At 31.4% G+C, this 20,543-nt stretch overlaps 1 protein-coding gene across 5 annotated transcripts in view; it reads right to left on the reverse strand.

Annotated features, from left to right (window-relative positions):
- The window catches only part of LOC125065576 (lethal(2) giant larvae protein), a 38,429-nt gene extending 17,915 nt beyond the window's left edge, over positions 1-20,514 (reverse strand). For 4 of the 5 annotated variants that reach the window (XM_047673266.1, XM_047673265.1, XM_047673267.1 and 1 more), the window contains exons 1-2: positions 20,025-20,103; positions 19,863-19,955 (exon numbers count right to left, since the gene is read on the reverse strand). In XM_047673266.1, coding sequence (XP_047529222.1) covers positions 19,863-19,955; positions 20,025-20,027 — 96 coding nt within the window. In that variant the 5' untranslated portion in view covers positions 20,028-20,103. Of the gene's footprint in view, positions 1-19,862; positions 19,956-20,024; positions 20,104-20,369 lie in introns of those variants that run through there. The other variant, XM_047673264.1, reaches the window with a different exon arrangement.
- Positions 20,515-20,543: the final 29 nt, after the last annotated feature.

Consider the following 20,543-nt stretch of genomic DNA (forward strand, 5'->3'; position numbering starts at 1 on the left):
GGATGTATACGGTGTATTATTTGGGAGTGTTTGTTTGTACATTGATTGTGATCGTTAATAGCACAGCTTTGTTGTAAAACATTTTCGTTCATTATCTTCCTATTAAGGTAGTTATCGCAATGGGTTCGACTTTTAAGGGATAATTTAGACAACCACGATTTTGGGTAACGCGTGTGGTGTTTGTTTTGGAGGATGACTGTAATTTTTTTCCATCTAATATTTATTTTATTTTGTTTATTAGGTAGATTATAGGAGAGGTTTTGTCATTGAGTCAAATGCAAAGTTAATAGAGTCAGTAAACCAAATTGAACTTAAGACTATATTTTTATAACAATATAACTTCGTAATCTCACAAATTATTCCGGGATTCATACACAATATGCATAAACGCGTCATACAAACTTTATAACATTCATTACATCGATTACGTGTAGAATATTTATCGGGCGTAGGTAACATGATGTCACTGTGCCATGACAGCTGCTTTCCTTGCCAAATGACATCACTTTATAGCGTGCACAATTTGCTCGGTCGCCGACGATCTTAATAGTTTCACATCTTAGCTCAGTCGGTTCATTGTTATTTCATACGCTTCCTCGTCTAACTGAATAACTTGCTCCAATTGAGTTAATGCTGTTTAATAAAAATTGTATAAAAGCTTATCATTTGATTATTAGACTTATTTTTAAATTATCATTTTAAAGATTATCGCGCGCCAATTCAATACTACAAGTATTGAATTTATAAAATGTTATGAAATGTATTCTAAAAATAGAACCGGTAAGACATTAAAGCCCTGATTCATAAAAAAAATTCTTTATCCAAGTCTGCTCGTAAAAGCGCCTACAACTAATCTAATTAAGTTTACACTTACCATCGAATTAATATTGAAGTTCTGAATGTATATATCGAAAAGAATAGGAACAGTACGTACAGAGACATGGTAGCTACTCTTTTATACATATTTAATTGCTATCCGTTCTGAAAAACATACCTTATTTATTAAAGATTTTACCCTCATAATTTCACCTGTTAATGAGTTTGAATCAAATCTATTAACTGAATTCAAAACAATTTCGTATGTTCAATTTTATTTATTTAATAAGTTACATGTAGGATATAAACATTTTATAGTTAAATATATAGTAACTCATCAATTATTATTAGCTGGTCTGTATTTGGCGATTTTTTAAAAGTGAGTAGTGTTATTTGTCTTTAGATATGAAACAAAACCCACCTTTGAACAAATTTAAGTATTTTCCTAAAATACTGCGACACTTTGAGAAAATTCATGAAATTATTCTGATTGTATAATTGGGTTACTCACAACCCCTTGTTTTACCCTTCGTATAAAACCCTTCATTATATAAACTTGCGTAATAGAAGGGGCTCGTAAGGCTTCGCGGAAATGTTACTACATATTTACAATAATACCGTTGAAAATTTGTTACAGATTCTCATGTTTTAATATAAATAATATTGTGAAATTCGTCATATAAAATGCAACTGATATGAATTCAACACAACACAAATTTGAAACATTGAAAGTATTTTTTTCATTTGGGCACAAGATGAATATACACCATGTTCATAGTAACCTAAACCTCACGATGTTAATTTGTTCGACATGCAAAATAATTTAAAAGAAGGAGATTAAACGACAAATTTGAAAAAGCTTTTTAAAACTAACTATATGCCTCGACTGGTACACGCGTATAATTAAACTTTTTCCTGTCCTAGTATCATATATGATTAATGGTTATTGTTTAACTATTGTGTCGGCTAAGTAAAAAAATTAGTCTAGGAAAAATTCCTGAGCAAGGGAAACTTTGGAACTTTATAGAGAACATCGTACAATTTACGTTTAGCTAAACTTACCGCTAAATTTTGCAATTGTTTTTACTTTGTTTAATATAATAAGAAACAGCGCGCCAACTGACTTTTTTTTTTTTTATTAAGTATTTAAGTAGGTGCAAAGGTACATCATAGGCTTCGTCAGCGTTAGCGCACGCGCGATATGACAGACTAGTGGTTTCCTGCTGAACTTCCGGTCGGACAATGCGATCTCCACTATTGTGCGTATGGCAACGCATGCGTGCAACGTTTCGACGATATAAATCAGTGGGATATTGAGGGCAATAGTATGTTCGATCATAGACATTATGACGATGAAAATTTTCGTTTGATAATCTATTAAATTTATTATACACTATTTACATAGACAGATTTGTTACAAGGATTTGGTTACGTAATTTATAGTATTACAAATTATTATTTTAAAATAATTACTCTTTTAGAACGGTTAGACTATATCCAAAAACCTGCATTGGAGCAGTGTCCCGCGGGACATTTACTTTATTTCTTTAAAAAACTTATAAGCTCCTTTTGGCCAAACTTACCTACGCAAAGTGACTGCAAATGTCTCTAAAATCAACATAACAATTTCTAGAAAAATAAATCGTGCAATTAGTTAATGCATTATATAAACTGTATCTACATTTAAATCACACCAATTAAAAATATATAATAAAACCATTATCATCATTTACAAACAGGTTTAACACATAACCAAACACTTAATCACCTAATGTAAACGATTGCAGGCCGTTTATGGTCTTCGAAGAAGTAATTAGCACTAGAGATATTTAAAAAAAAACGTTTTTATTTATATACATTAATTCATATTCATTGTGAGTTTAGTTTGAATTTACATGAATGATCACGATGCATAACGTTCAATGAAAATGGAACTTGTTTTACAAACATAGTTGTACAAGCGCCGGCGTCGTTATTACTCATATAAAAATGAGAAACGTATAAGATTTCCCGATACGAACTTAGATTTTTAAGGAAAAAATGACTTCATTAGAACTATTTTTTGGGAATTTCACATAACCTTGTCCCAATTAATTTGTCAATTCGTAGAGAATTGACAAATTAATTTAAATATATTTATTGATATCTAATATAAGCTTACTACATACGATGAAAAAAGCGTAACGCGTTTTTATATGAAAATTTCAAAGAAAATGATGACTACACATTCTTAGCAAGAAAATCAATAACTATGAAATCATCGGATACAAAATTTTCGAATACATAGAAATCAATGATAAGATAATAATGAATTTAACAGGTCATTTTTAAACGGTTTCGCTAATGACAAATCTAAATGATCAGTGTACGCTTAAGGCGAATTCTTTGTCTCTCATGTTGGAACTAACGTTTTAAAAAACTAACAATTAAAACTAAATATATATATATATTCCTTTTAATATTAAAAATCCAAAATTTTGTTCATTCACCTTATCTCGTGATATTTACACGAGAGGAGGCTTACTATTTCGGAAGAAAAACGTACATTAATATTTTACAATAAAAACAATGGAATAGAAATAGAACCTATGAAGTTGGTGCATCTCAAGCTATCAGTTGAAGCGAGGAACACAAAAGTTACAAATAATGAGATGAATCAAGTTTTATTAACCTATATAAGATTTAACAATGTTGCCATTACAAAATGACAAACTGCATGAATCAGTCGAAGCGATTACGATAACCGTAAACAAACGAATTGCTGTATACGATTTACAAGTACCGTTACTAGTGGCTAATTTAGTATCGCGTTTGTATACAATCATCAATGTAAACTGTGCTGTTGAATACGTCATAGACGGAAAGGATGCGAATAGAACCGAGCAGGTGAATTGTGTAGCGGCATTTGCATGACTCACGATACCTGGTCAGAGCGCCACTATTAACATTTTTTACATTAACATGATATAAATACTTAACGAGATGAGTGTATTTGTCATGTTTCCTTGTAAAGCAATAAGATGCGCGGGAAATACTTACAAATATTCTTGATTGTAATGTTACTGGGACAAAACTTTCCTCCTGACAATAGCTTTAACACCCACTCACGTATGTTTTACGCGTCCTTGATAGTTGCCCAGATAAAAAATAAGACACATATATGATTCAGCAATATAAAACATTTCTTTGTGCAAACCGCTTATCGCAACATAAATGTTGGATGTCGTAAAGTTGCATGCTATATGGTACTCCTAATTGAATTCATTTCGACATTTTAGTTTACACTTCTTCGTTAAACATTACTTTTATTATCTCCTAGCAAAGATTTGCACATATTAGAAAAATAAACAAAGTTTTAACACTTGTACGAATAAACTCTACAACTGCTCAATCAACCGGTTTCGAGTTATTATTCGAATATTGTTTCTTGTTTTTTTAGATTATATAATTTTAAATATTCATAAAATGTTATAGGTATTAGAAAGATAGTAGAATTAAATAAATAAAATATTAGTTAAAAACTTACGACCTTACTTACTTTTTTATTTTTATTTTTGTGGCATTCGTACCTTTTTGTATTACTTATGTTATAACCTTTTTTGATCCCGTTACACTTTTTAAGAACGATCGATAAATTTTATAAAGTACAAGTAAAAACTAAGAACAAAAGGCATTCTTGAGATAATGTTACAAGGAGATTGAATACCGTTTATTAAACCTACTTCCGAGTGTAACCTCAATAAAGTTCAACCTTTGCACTCCAAACCGCAATACTGCATCTCACGTCTTAAAAATACCGCTTGCACAAACATCTACTATCGTGATGAACATTATAATCTGTAACGAAGCATGAGGTTATTCATTTGCTAAGGATGTTTAGAAATAAATTTTATATACGACGGAAAGTTATAAATTATAATACTAGTTATACTTTAGAAGTAGACAAAACCCGGATATATTGGCTTAAATTTACAAGATGAGTAACATCACCTAGTAAATAGATAGTTGTTGTCAACAACTAACTATTTTTAGAGAACACAATCAATCTATAATTGAAGTTTTTTGAAAAATAAATAAACGCCAAATCGAAACTCCTCCAGTTATTTAAGTTTCTACTTGGTAAGCGAAGTTAATGTAGTTTTTATTATAAAATGAATTAATATGATCAGGTCTAAGACGATAAAGACATAAATTCTTTCATTAAACAATAGACGTGAAAGTGGAAGTAAGTTTCCATGCGTGGAATTACGCAATCAGCAAGAAACGGAGCAGGCAAGCGTTCTCGACACCAGGAGCGGAACGGCGCGGTTGTCATCGAGTCTACTTATGCGGAAACAATACTTGGAATCTAATTACTGCATATGATATTGCGTTAAATTACTTAAAGAACTTTAAAACTGTTCTGCATATTTATGACTTTTTACTTCTTATTGAATACAATGAAAAAAATATATGTAAAAAACCGAATTAATTAACACAATTATGAAAGTTTTGTAGTACGTTTTGTTTTAGTATAAAAAACAAAGTACTCTTTACAATAAATCATTGTATGACTTACCCGTTGTTTATATGTATAGTTAATAGATAATGTTTATGTCAAGTGGTTAATATAGTACTATGCTCGGTAGCGAGAGATGCTGAAAGGAGATGGTCTCCTTTTCCGAAAACGTTATGTCTCAGAAGAAGATCGCGGAGCGGGGGCGTCAGAAGAGTGCATTCGCACATCTGCTCTGCAGAAGAAAGCTGGGGATATAGTGTCAGCATTTTGCGCTTCTTCTTCCCTCTCCCCGCCGTAAGCATCGCCGGGGTTAGGGGGTCCTCAGTACCAGTACCAGTACCCCTTACTATGCGCGTCGTTCATTCGTCGGGGCATCATAATAGCATGCGCAAGCGATCCCGTGTACCCGTGCCCCCCTCCACCCCGCCAAAGAGACGGTACAGCTAGATTTTAGTGATTCTATGATACTAACTGCATAAGAGATATTAGGCGCAAACGCATATGTGTAAGTACCTACAGATAAACTCTATTGCGGCTAACTTATTGTTTGCACTGAGGCAAGAAGGTGAATACTATCAATATGCCTGAATCCGACCTTCTGCTGAGAATATTTCGACAGAAAACCCCTTGAAATCAGCACTTGTCGGCACGACCCTGGATTTAAACTTAGAAATCTGTAACTCTATAACTTAGCCACTAACTAAACCATCGAGTTAGTAACATAATCTGTACGAAAATATATAAATAAAAAAGCGAATAAATTATTACACAGAAAAAACAGTACCATTTTTTTGTTTAAACCGTCATGTTGATACATTCAACTGGTATTTATGTCGACTTAGTACAAATATTTATCGCATAAAGCACCAAGAAACCGACATTTATCGAGATAACATTCCTGCGCGTCCGGGTCTCTCTAAGTTTAGGAAAGAATCTTCGTTGTCTCTACTCATACTAAATTTAAAACAAAAGATTACGCTCTTTCAGTTTTTTCGGGCTTAAATACAGCTAACCCTTTTGAAAATGATCGATGTTAATTATTCATATATAAATCCACGTAGTCAGATTAAATCTCGTCGGTATGAAGCAAACAACCAATTTAAATAACTTTTAAGTAAAAAAATACAGTCTGTAAATGTGTCTTCTGGCGACGACTTCTCTTTTTCCTTCTTAAAAGGAGAAGCCTTAGGCCCGTAGGTTTGGAGAATATTCTACCCCGCTGTTCCATTGCCGGTAAGTGAGAATTATCTTTAAATGATTACTTTATATTTTTAAATTTACTCAAATTGAATTAACTTATATACGAGATAAATACTAATAAAAATAATAAAACACAAAAAAATTAGATAGATAACCAAAAAAGTAAAATTAATTTTGAAAGGCACCCTGAGGTTATTCGAGGATCGATTGCGATAGCGTTATCGCGATAACCGATAGCGTACAATGAACAATTATATACATATACATAATAGATAATATATATGTCGCAGCCAACTAGATTAATTACTCATCCAATGAAACGCCTAGCCATTTGACTTAACGTCCTTTCAACCAGCGACCTGAATGAGATCAGCTTATTCATATTCTGTTCATAGTATTTAGAGATTTGTCAAAGGCTCCTTATCTTTTTTAATTTAGTGAAATAATCCAACTCAGTTGACTCTAGTGTTTTTTAAGAAACAAGACCGAGGTGTTGCCCTACCCGTAAAGCCAGAGGCTACGGATTTTCGAAATTGTTGATAATCAACCTTATATACAAGAGCGACCCTATTCTACGAACGGAAGATGAACAGGCTGAGGTTATTCAGGCTGCTGGTTAAAAGGTTAAATATAGTAGCTAGGTGTTTCATTTAATGGCTAATTTAACCAGACGGCTGCGACATACATGTACATACATGCTGTAGTAAATACTCTTTCAAGTGAACCATGATAATAGAACCTTTGTATTACATACGGCATAGATATATAACTACGACCTTATTTATAGACGTTGTTTAACGGGTGTTTAATTAAATATTCCTTGCTTGATTGATTTGTAGTTGAAAGAAGAAGACAAAATATTGTCTAAACAAAATGTATAGTTTAACCCACACGTGTTTACTTAGAGTTGTTTTCTCGTGTAAATGTTCAATCAACTTTCGGATAACACATTAAAGTAAATTTTCAAAAAAATGGATTGATATTAATCATAAAATGTTCACTGAGAGCGTTGTTCATATGTTTCTCTATGTAGATAGCAATTTAGTTGAGTTATAAGCTAATTAACAATAATGAGTTCGCAATTATGTTAATGGTAATGATAATTTTATGAACAAACTAAAGTATTTGCTTTGATTTATTAACTATAAATTTAAAAATCAATTCTAAAATGATTCTATTAATTGCAATGAAAATAACCTCACTTGAAAAAACTTTCTATGCGTATTTGCGATAGTATTTTTTAAGATGTATTAATAACATGAAAAAAGGTAATGTAGTTTTAGAGTACCTTTTTGATATTAAATTTTCGAAAAACATTACCAAAAATATAAGTGATAAATAAAATATGATTAATAAATAATTAATCATTCCTACGTACTACATTGCATTGCACATATACATGAGCACCAATATTTACGATGCCATATAGAAATTTAGGGTATATTTTGTGAAGTGGTCGTCCATGACGTCTCGTCTCGGAGGTATTCTCTGTTCTCGCGATTAAACACACGCGTTCGCCGTAACGTAAAACAAACATGGTCAGTTGCAATTCATCACAGGTCCTCGTTTGCGTCATAAAACTGTAACGACCGCGTGATTTTTACGAGCGAGCACCAACAGGCAATCCCGGTATCATAAATCTATCGTAAAACGAACGAATCAATTCTCAATTTCGAATACTTTGTAGCTTAGTATACATCTGGATATACTATAAAAAAATGTGGCTTGTTTTCTATTTGGAGATATTTTCACATCCTCTTAGAAATATTTACTGACAAGTTAAGCAAATAAAAAAAGACAATACATAAAAGGATTGCCTAATGCATACACAATAAGATTCAATAAATACATATTTATATGTAAGATGCACTTTATAATACTATCCTTATACTTAATTATTTAGAGCACACACACAAACATTCACAAACAAACACATAACACTAATATACACTATGTTGTATAGAATGTCTAGACACCTATAGAGTAGAAAATTAAAAGTCGGCAATCGAAGCAAAAACTTTATCATAATAGTGCTGAGTAGCTTGTAGTCAATAATAGTCAACGTGAAGCACGTGTAAATTTTTTTAACACTAATATATAAATATAATTGAATAGCAATATAATATCAGACTTATATACTATAAAAAATCACGGTCAAATATTGATTTGATATTTAGGATTCCGTTTGAAAATGGAATCATAATGATATTACGACTATTCAATCGGGAAAAAAAATGTTACATAATGTTCATTAATCTGCATTAAACAATAGTTTTCTGCAATATACACAAGAACACGAAAGTCAGACTTGTTACGTCAATAGTGTTTCAAGTGGGTTAAACTGCGAAGCTGTTTATTTATTAATATTTTATACTAAAACTGTTTTCCCCAAATGCGCGACATCTTTTGGTACAAGTTTTATATATTGGTTTAAGTTAAACTTTACAAAAAAAATGTATCACATTAATGTAATAACTTTTTATTACGGGTTTAATAACATAATGGGTTTAACAACATCTTAGTTCCCAAGGTTGGTGGCGATTTGGCGAAGTAAGGGATGGTTAAAATTTCCAACGTCCATGGGCGATGGTGAACATTTAACATCAGGTGGCCATTCGCCGGTTCGCCTACCTATCACATAAAAAATCTATGTAGGGAGGAATAATATTCAAAAAAAGAAATTGAAAAAATGTTAAAGTTAGATAAGATTATGTTAAGGCAAGGTTTACATTGTTATGTTTTTTTCTACTGAGTTATCTGTTTAAGCAAATAATCGCCATGTTATCAGTTGAAGATTATTTAAAGATTTTAAGGAAGAACATTTAACTATGTCGAGGGTACGTTAAGTTACATAACAATTTACGATATAATTGGTCTGTTTCGTGATTAGACATTACAAAAAATATCAATCATTATTTTTTTTATTTAATTTATTAAAAAAACACACGGTAGACACACAATGTACACCTTCGTTAAAGAGCGTTTGTGTGCTAAAGGATATTACAACACTAATGACTTTTTAGTTGACTGCACACCTTGGGAATGAAATGATCGCCTCCAGGCTGTTTCAAACAACTAATATATACTTATCATTGTACCTACATGGAAAATGGTTAAAAAAAATGAAAAAAAAATATATCCCGCTGAGTTTCTTTCGCCGGTTCTTCTCAGGTCCGAGGTGCTAAATTCCGAACCGGTGGTAGATTTTTGACAATCAATAAGCAAGTGCAAACACTTCTATATTGAATAAAGATTTTTGACTTTGACTTTGAATTTAATTTAAAACTTATGTTTATCATTGTACTCTTACTAAAACTTTTTGATATGAAGTACCTACCTGTAAAAAAGTTGCACACGATTCCGACACAGAAATATTTTAAGACTCATTTAAAAATAAAATAAAACATAAAATATTTGTAACATCTAACATATATTTTTGTTAATAAGCAACCTTAATGTTATGGGTTGGTGTGATATAAGGGCTAACTCTAACTCCATCCTCATTGGTCAAATCAAATAGCGCGCTTTCCTAGCTTTTTGTTACACACTTCCGTCCCTTTTCACGGAATCACTTCCAAAGCAAAAGCGAAAGGAAAGTTACACATCAATGTGTAAAATAGTTTTATTATAGATACAACTATTCATTCACACTTCCATCGAAGATTACGTAAAACGAATTTGATTAGCATACAAATAAAAAGGTGCCGTCGAACTCGTTACATGTGAGGCTTCTAAGCTGGATGCAGGTTGTCTGATATCGGAGTCACCTGCGAGGCTTCCTATACCACGGCTCAACTGCAGTAAGTAACGTTTTACATTTGATATCCGTTTTATTACATGTCATGTGAAATAGGTCACACCTGCATTTTTTATTTATTAGACCCAGTGGTAATTACATTAAAACCTTCCATAATGCGTTTTCCTTTTTCAAAGCTGTCTGTTTGTACCTAACTGTACTATATTTATATGCCAGCATGTAATAGAAATAATATTATAACGACCATCAATATTTTAAATAATAATTATAATAGAGCTTACATTTTTAAGATAAATTGTAAAACTAAACGCCCTATAAATTTGTTCGTCTGTTTGTTTGTTCTTTACCTTTAATTAAATCGGGTTTTATTGTCATGAAACTTAAACAATATACAATATGCTAATTAGTTGAACCTTTATTAATACTATGCATATAAACTATGTTGCTCCATCAATAATTACGCAATACATATACTTCAAAGATATATTCATGAATAAGCGGCATGGCAGAGTTGAGAATTGTAATTACACTGTTATTATCTAGGATCTACCTCCGTTCTAATGTGATTAAACAATATTTAACAAGCATGAATTGAGTGTAATTAGTTGAAGCCCCCAAATCAAAGAAAGATCACGTTTTAGAAATCACAAAAAAAAGTAGCTGTGTGGAAGTAAACGATTCGAACGACCTTCACGAAGGTGACTGTCCGTTCACAAAGGATTCCAACTATCTATAGAATATAGGGGCTTGTAAGACTTCTATTAATCAGAATAAAAAGCTTTAGAAAGAGTGTCAAGATCTTTTGATAAGAAATTCGTAAATTGTATTACAGGTACAAAAGTGACTAATTTACTTTTTTACGCTTAGGGAAAAAATACTTCTAAATATTTTAAGTTAATTTTAATTTTTATAATGTGTTGTGTACTTCGATAAATTGGTCACATCGCAAATTCGATTTCCGTTTATGATGACAACAAGCATTATTATATCATAATTTTACAATATTTTACGATGAAGAGAGAGATTTAAAATAATCTCGTAATGCCACTGGTACGGATTGCACATTCTACCAAGAAGAACCAGCTCAGTTCTTATTCTTTTCCTGCAATTTATGTAAATTCTTCGAATATTTCAAAGGCACATATTCGGTTTGACAAATATATATCCACCGTCACAATTAAAAGGAAAATATAATTTTGTTTGTATCACAATTACTGGACAAAGGCCTGAAATCATCAATAATTCTAAAGTTGAACACCAAAACTAAATTTGGATTAAAAACTAACATAAAAAAACACCATTCTCATCAAACGAAATTACACATTAATATTATTTTTGGGATTAACAGAACCATCAGTTGTTGTCCGAAATGTTTCGATTATAAAATCGGACCGGCGACAATACGTGATACTGCATTCATATAAAATATTAGAGGGATCCATTATTTAAATTAATTGTGTATTCGTGAATTTTAAAACGATTTCATTGTTTGTAAAATGTATGAAATATAATCTCTCAATAATCGCATTATTGATGTTTTGGATGCCTGGTTACGTTCATATTTACAAATTATAATTAATCTTTTTACTGTTATTGTTATGAGTGAAAAAAGCCTCTAGCGGAATACTAAAAATATCATTTTAGGTTTCCTTATTTATATGAATAAGTTTATTCGTTAACGTTAGCAAACATTTTTAATAGTAATAAAACGTCGTGTAAATATTAGCACAGAAATAAGATAAGTCGCGTCGAAGGCATTGGAGGATACCACGCGATTTTGTAGGAGTGAATGAACTTGGTCGACGCGCCTTATCGTACGTGTAGATATCGCATTAAATCGGACAAATATTGATACAAATCTGCATTTAAGTGACCAAAATTATTAGTCCACCGAATAACGTATTTTGGGCGATCGTTTAATAGCGATTTCAAGAATAATTTACATTTTAAGTCTGTTTTGCTAACAACACATTACCAGTCTTAAAGACAAAGATTATTGAAACGTTTCAAATATTTTTGTAGTTTCAATCGTTTCAATACAGTCAATGGATTTGCATCTTACAGTTATGAAATTTAAATGAAGCCACGATCTAAATTGCGCAAATTGTACAATCAAGTCTGGCACGGCGAGTGGGAGGCCATACGAAATAGGACAACGTCGAAATAGGAAATGCCACCCTCGGGAATTAAACGAGCTGGCCCGAATGTTTCTTCGCGTAATGCGACTAAATTGACGATGTTTTCAAGGAGGAAACCGTGGGAGACGCTATATTCAGGCAGTGACGTGACCTAATAGAGGTTAAGCTGTTTGCCCCTTCATAATGAAGCCTCGCGCCTTGTTGGACGCAACTACGCTATACAAATTGGATGACTTGCATGAATCTATCTGAATTTTTTGGTAAATGAAAAACGATGTCAAGTAACTGATTGGCTTTGTTAGAAAGAGGTGAATTCGTCGATAACATATTAACGCGTTCAGTGTCTCTAACATAAACAATGTAATAAACATATCATTGGCGTTTAATAATTTTACCGTTTTAATCGTAGTGGCATTCTTTCGCATTGGAAACAGTTCAGCCAATTGAAAAGTCGAGTTCACGATATCACGTGCTCGCTTTGATTTTTATTGCATCAATTCGAATACCGTAGTCCAAATGAAACATGGCATCTGTTCAGCATCGACTCTTCAAGTCATTAGACTCTAAAAGCGTGCGGTTTAAAATTATTGCCTGTGCTATTTTAAATATTTTTTAGTTTATGTACGATTCATATCTGGCTTTATCGTATTTTTAGTGGTGGACTATTTTGGTTATTTAGCTAATAATTTCGCTCAACGCATTTTTTTATTTATACAAATAATATAATAGTCGAAATCCTCAATATTTTAATTTTGAATAACTTAAAAAATTTTGGTTTTCGTACGTTATTTATTTAGTAGCACAAAAAGTGATAATATTTTTAACATGAAATGCAAACAATAAAGTACTCACATACAAAAGAATAACTGGAAGGTCGTTGACCGGCAAACTCACTTTAATATTCTGATCGGTACTTTCTATTGACTACGAACTCACAGAGCTTGGAAGGTATAATAAAAGTTGGCACTTTGTAAAAATATGGCCGGATATGTCGAAATTTAACCATCAATTCACATCAAATTTACTATATACTCAGTTACTTCCCCGTGTCAGCCCAGTAGTAGGCAAGACAGTCAAACACGTTTACAATTTGTTTAATAATAGCGGTGAATGATCAAATTTGTAAATATATTTACCTACTGTAAATTTTCATTCATGTTATCTTACACGTTATATTTTGTACCTTATTTAATGTTATAAGCTTCACAAATTACGGATGTTCGTCGTTAGCTCTAACAACTCTTTTGAGACATTAGGTATCTCACAAAAGTATTAGTCAAAAATAAATTCTTAAACAGCTCACAATCATTCATAATTTGTATTAGACGCAACTAATATTAATCTATATACAAAATAACAGTAATCAAAAAAGCAAGTGGTGGATGGTATCTAAGAAGATATAAAAAGAATAAGGCGCTCTAACAACAGTGTTGGCATGAGGAATGTGGTCCCGTCAGATATCTTTATAATAGACTCAGAGCAAGTTAGGTATATAATGATGTAGACAGGCCTTACGATTGCGATCAGATACCTTCTAACATTTGACAATGAAATATTTACATGTCAAAACTATCACGCGTAATAAATGCATGTCTCGTGCTTCTATTCGACAATTTTGATAAAATTACTGCATTGTAAAAATGCGAAGTTATAGGTTTGAGGACAATACAAAAAAAAATAATATCCGTAGTTGTACCACTAAGATCAGAAGAAAGAACAGGTTCTTTGTAAACGATGTCTAGTTGAAGTTCTAATGAATATTCTACTCTGTAAATCTTTGCGTGTAGCCAATATAAGAGAATGCGTTTGTTACAAATATACCAATCAACGTTGTCTACTAAAGAATTATGAGTGCCAGGCAACACGATATATTGTTTGAATGGTTTATAGCGACCTTTTTATTTGCGATCAAGTATTGAATACTTCAGTATAAAGTTTAAATAAATTCTCATATAAAACAATGATAATTATCTAATCTTTTAAATAGTAACAAAACCTGTTTATACGTCAAGTCAACAGCATAATTTAAAAACATAGATATAAAGCTCAGTACATATTTATTATAGACAAGATTGTCTCTGATATTTTTTTTTAGCATTAGCAGCCTGTAAATTTTCCCACTGCTGGGCTAAAGGCCTCCTCTCCCTTTGAGGAGAATGTTTGGAGCATATTCCACCACGCTGCTCCAATGCGGGTTGGCGGAATACACATGTGGAAGAATTTCGTTGAAATTAGACACATGCAGGTTTCACCGCCAAGCACGAGATGAATTATAAACACAAATTAAGCACATGAAAATTCAGTAGTGCTTGCCCGAAATCATCGTTTAAGATGCACGCATTCTAACCACTGGGCCATCTCGGCTCTTGGTCTCTGTTATATTCGAATTCAATTAGTAAACAAATTACTTAAATGCTCTCGTTCAAAAACACAGAAAAATTATATTCTTGTTTCTTCAATCTTAATACAAATACAACAATATTCAACGAAACCAAGGACAAACCAAAACACGTGATTGAAAAGTAAACATCGTCTTTTATTTTGTGGAAGTGCTTTGTGTAACCTTTTCACCAAACAGCAATACTTAATATTGTCTCTTTCTGTATGAAGGTTGAGTGAGCCAGTGTAACATGTAAGAGAAATAACTTATTCGTTCCCAAGGCTGGTGACAATTTACAATCAGGTCGCACATTTACCCGTCTATCTACATATAATAAAAAATATGCTTTAAAGCATGTTCCACAGCGCTGTTTTAGTACGGGTTGGTGAATAATAAAAACGGTTAATGTTAATTATTTTTTAAATTGTCTGAAAGATATATATATATATATATATATATGTATGTATTAAAATATATTGTATGTGTTATTGTTGTCAAGTTTTCGACATAATATTTAACTACAAATAAATCGTTTGTTACTGATAAAACCGATGAGACACACAGGTAACATATTAAATTTATATTTTCCTTAAAGCAATGCCTACTTTTCAAGTTAGATACAACTGCAAGCAAGTATTATTTTATTCTACATTAATGTTTTCGAAGAGAATCTAAATGATCGTCATAATTTCTAAGTATTTTGTAGTGTTATTTTCAACTAATGTGACTAATGTTTATTACATCAACGGTATTTGATAAGGTTTTATTATCTGTCGATATCATGTAATTAAAAAATGATAAAGCACGTAAATAGTCATAACTTTTTTTTAATAACAGACATGGCCAAGTGTAGGTATTGAAGACATAATACTTTGGGGAAAACTTTTTCAGTTTTTATATATAGAATAGTTTTAATAAAAAATCAATTCCATACAGTTAGATTTGACGCTAAATAAAATAATCTACATTTCTGTAAATATTCTTTTACTTACAACAATGTAAAATTATAGTTAGGTAAGTTAAGATACCGTATAAATAATAAAATAATCATGGGGCGCCTTGGGGCTAGGATATTTATGTTCCAATTTACGTGATTTACTTGGAAAATTATTGGATTATATATTGTGTTACCTGATAGTTCATAGATCACGAGCCGAAAATCACAAAATATTAAAAAGATTTAATAACGTAGAAATTTTTGACATATCGTTGTAAATTAATGTTTACAAACACAGTTGCTGTCACGTGTAGGTATTGAGTTTCACGCGAGCTTTTTTAAGTGTAAATTAGTTAAAACCAGAATTGTCTGAAATAATTTTAAAGTGGAATGCATTGACTGGCTATCTTGTGTTACATCGGCTTATAGATAATTAACGGCACGGGCGAGGTCGGGCGTGGCGATTTATTGCTTTACAAGATATTGATAGCGATTCTACTATAAACACGAGCAAGACTACAATAAGTGTAAATCAATCCGCGTTATACGAACACTCGGTATAATGTACATAAAGCGCTTTGAGATTTTTCTTTCTATTTTTGTTGATATTGCATATGCAACGACATACAAACGACTATGAGAAAATGATATTAGGAATACAGGAATAACAATAATTAGTGTATCGGTAAAGCTACATACGCAGCACTATATTTATTTTATTAAATAGGAAGCCAACACAATGTACAATATTAATATAAAACTATCTTATAAAACATGTAATTTTTGAAAATACACATCACAATTATAGGCTATATATATATATATATATAAGATACCGGAGCGAAAATCGCCCGACCCAAAACCAGAACTTCATACAAAATATTTCTGGTCCCTGGTAGAATATCTAATTAATATTTAAGGTTTAAGAACTTAAATAACTCCATTTATTTCAAGTAATCGAGTAATTATGTATTTTATTTAAGTTTAGGATAAATAATATAGTAAATCAAGAGGTTGCTATAAATTTAAAATAACTACCGATAACCATAAAGTAAAAACTAGTTGTAAATTGTTTATATTTTTTTTGTATATAAAAAATACAATTCAATAATCAGGTTTTCAATTACTTTTCGACTATAACTTGTTATAAGATTAGAAACATTTAATGGCAAATATTATTTTACTCGTTCACTCAACGGTTGAATAGATACATCGATCGTATATTATCGTTATCGACTTATCACTATCGACCGATAAGCGTTGGAACTTGTAACTCCGTACAATAGTACTCGGCTCTTAAACTAATTCTTGGAAACGGTTACAAATAGGCTAATTCCATAGACTTATTAGTAAATGTAAAGAATTGTAAACTTTTGTTTGCACGTTGCTTATATTATCTAAAATTCATGTTTTAAAGTTTAATAGACTGATAATCGAGATGTACTATTGATAAAATCATTCGCTATTGAACTAATGACTCAGTAATACTCAGTATTATTTTATTCCCGTTTGAAGGGTGAGTGAGCTATTGTAGCATGTGCTACAAGCACATAGCAAGAATTGTAGGGAGTGTTTGACCCATTTATCCTTTCGTCTATTATTTTGTACTAGATCAAAGTGGCACTTGGATAGGTACCAGCAGCAGAAATCTTAGGGATCAATTCCAATTATTATGTACATAACCAAAAATATAACACGTTAATTAAAAAATAAGTATAAGGCGCTCGCTAAGCGCGAATCATATTAAAGAGGAATATTTTTAATTTAAATTAAGAAAATTAAGTCATATTTTATTTCATGTTATAACTCACTGCTTTAGGTAATTTTATTAAAATCCAGTTTCGAGGGTTATTTCAAAACATCTAAACCAAAACTATCACATTTCGTGTTTTTATTACTATGCAATGACGTAAATAAGAAACACAATTATATATATAAGCTTTCATTCGCCACTTGTGGAGTTTTGATATAATTGACAATTTGAAACAGTTCGGCGACCTTGACAGCAATCTATACGGGACGGTGGCATCACGCCCGTGGGCGCGCCTGTGCGAAACTTTAATGAATTATTTTTCCGGCATTTTTTATACATCGATGTGTATCGATTACAAAAAAAATATACGCGATCGATAAATTACAATATCATATTAGGTTTTTATATTGTATATAGAACGAATACATTGACTTTAATTCATTATATTTTAAAATTCAATTCATCTCAATACTTTTTTTATAATTTTAATACCAACAAAACAAAATGATGAAAAGATCCCTATGATATCACAAGAAATTTCTTCTAGCATTTCCGAGACTAATAAGGAAGATTGGCAAAGTTTTTAAAATCGATGTAAAAATAAAAATGTAAACTTAATAAGAAATCACAAATAGGTATGTCATGCATGTGGTTTTAATTGCTACATTTGTTATTATAATAATGTATATCCATAGATAATAATGCAAATTGAAGTTGTTATATTATGTACTGTAAACAGACTGTAACCGTTTTTTGTTTTTTTAAACAAGCTTTTATGTAATCTGTGTAGTCATACTTAATTTTAGTATACTAGGTTGTATTTTCATCAGAAAGTAAAATTATTTGCAAAAAATCAGTTCAATCAGTCCAATGAAATTTATTTAAAATTTAATTGCAAAATTTGCCCCCATAATAATACAAAGTGATGTTTAATAAAAGCTTATAGAAAAATAAATTTTATATTTTTTAAAACCTAATACTACAACAAATTTTATACTGTTATAAACTTGTATTGGATGCATATTATGCCATATTAATAATTATAAAGACTTTTTGAATTTATATATATACAATATACATAACAACATGTTACATGACACACATCAAAAAAGTTCCACAATATTTATACCATTGAAGTTTTTGGGAAATATATATTTGTCCTATATTAAATGGAGAAATAGATTCAATGTAAATATTGCAGTTATTTTATATTGAGAAAAACCTATCGCTCGAGCACTATGAACACTATCGCTCGAGAAAAACATATTTAAAAGTGCTTTTCAGACATCAGTATCTCCGGATTAATGCTAATATTTTTTTTATTCCTGTTATTTAAAATATAAATAGTTTATTCAATATAAGGGACTTCAATACATCAGTATTGAAGTCAGAAGAAGAAATATTATGGTACCCATCAAGGTAACATGATATTTCTTGTAATATAAAAGTAGGTATATTTGATGTGAAGTCTTTCATAATTATAACTCCTATGGCCATGATCTACTTTAGTCAAAACAATATGAAACGAGTTCTATAAAATTGAGCAATCTAATCAAAAAGTAAACGCCTAGTTTAGGGCTTGATATGATAAGATATTATTTCTTATTATGTTAACCGTAATAAGTAACAAAACCTTGAACATATAAAATCTTTTTTTAATATAATGGAAGTGTCTAGTAATAGAAGATTGATATCTTAAATATTTGTAAAACTTTTCGAGGCTTTACATAGTCGGATGTTGGTCAAATAAGAAAATAAAAAAACCAAGAGCATAATCAAAGTCATTATTATGTCTATTTTCATATAAGACATTTAAATCTGCATAAATTGCACTGAGAAAGAACGAAATGATTTTTTTGTGCTACAATATTATCTATGGATGGTAAGCAATGGTAATGTTAAGAATATATGATGAGCTCAGAATAGTACCTATATACCATAATGAAGTGTTTATATTTAAATTGTTTTGTAATAAAACTTCATTAATAGCTCTGAATCAATATTTTAATTGCTTAACTACTAATCTTATAAATCAATCATGGGAATGCTTACAGTCAATCAAGTAATTATGCTCATGTAGTGCAATGATTAATTCATGTTTTTAGATCCCTTTCAAACCACAGATAACTTTAGAAAACCTGAAATTATAATATAAGTTTCTTAATAACTGCATTAAACTTGTTTCTTAAAGAAGAGCAAAAACGGTAATTATAAAATAACAAGAATATTTTGTAACAACCAGGAATTAACCCATGACACATAATTCAGTATTTTGTTTACAAATATTTACTATGTTACTATACATTAGTGTTTGTTCCATGGATAACTACTAATTAATGTAGGAGTTACTTAATCTAAAATCACTATTTCGGTAATCACTTACCTTGCGAAAAGCGAACAGCTCATTTTGCAGTTTCTGCCTCTCTGCAGAGGGCTGCTGGCCCTTCCCACGTATAAACTTTAGCATTCTGCCGGCCTGCAACAAAACAATCACTTAGCACACTTCACAGGGCACCACAGGGCAAGAAAACAGACACGAGCCTACCATGATTTCATACTAGACGAGCGAACACTAGTATCTTGACCGGCACCGGAAAGCCGACTGACTTCGCAGCGCCTTCCTGACTTAAACGCGGCGTTGTCACCGCTTAGCCCCGCACCCAGATAAAAACATTAGTTATTCTTGAAATCGCAAGATAACCGGTGCGGAGATAACATTTCAGATATCATGGAAATGTTACGGAATATTGAATTTATAATACTTGTAATGATCGTCGAACCAACCCTTAGACAACGCCTGTCGAACAGGTTACATATTTAACTGAACATTGTTTTGAACGTTACATGTTGTTTTAAACTGGGTATCAAAAGAATATCCTATCTTACGTACCTGAAGACGACAGTTTGAAGATTTTTAGTTATAAAATCCAAATTTAGAGGAATGACAGACAAGTCACAACGGCGTCAGAAATACATACAAACACAATGCAAGAACATAATATTCATGAACGTACGCACACGAAACGCACCCACACTACGCCATGACGTGACGTGACTGGTTTTG

Source organism: Vanessa atalanta, chromosome 8, assembly GCF_905147765.1.
Source record: "Vanessa atalanta chromosome 8, ilVanAtal1.2, whole genome shotgun sequence".
Lineage (NCBI taxonomy): Eukaryota > Metazoa > Arthropoda > Insecta > Lepidoptera > Nymphalidae > Vanessa > Vanessa atalanta.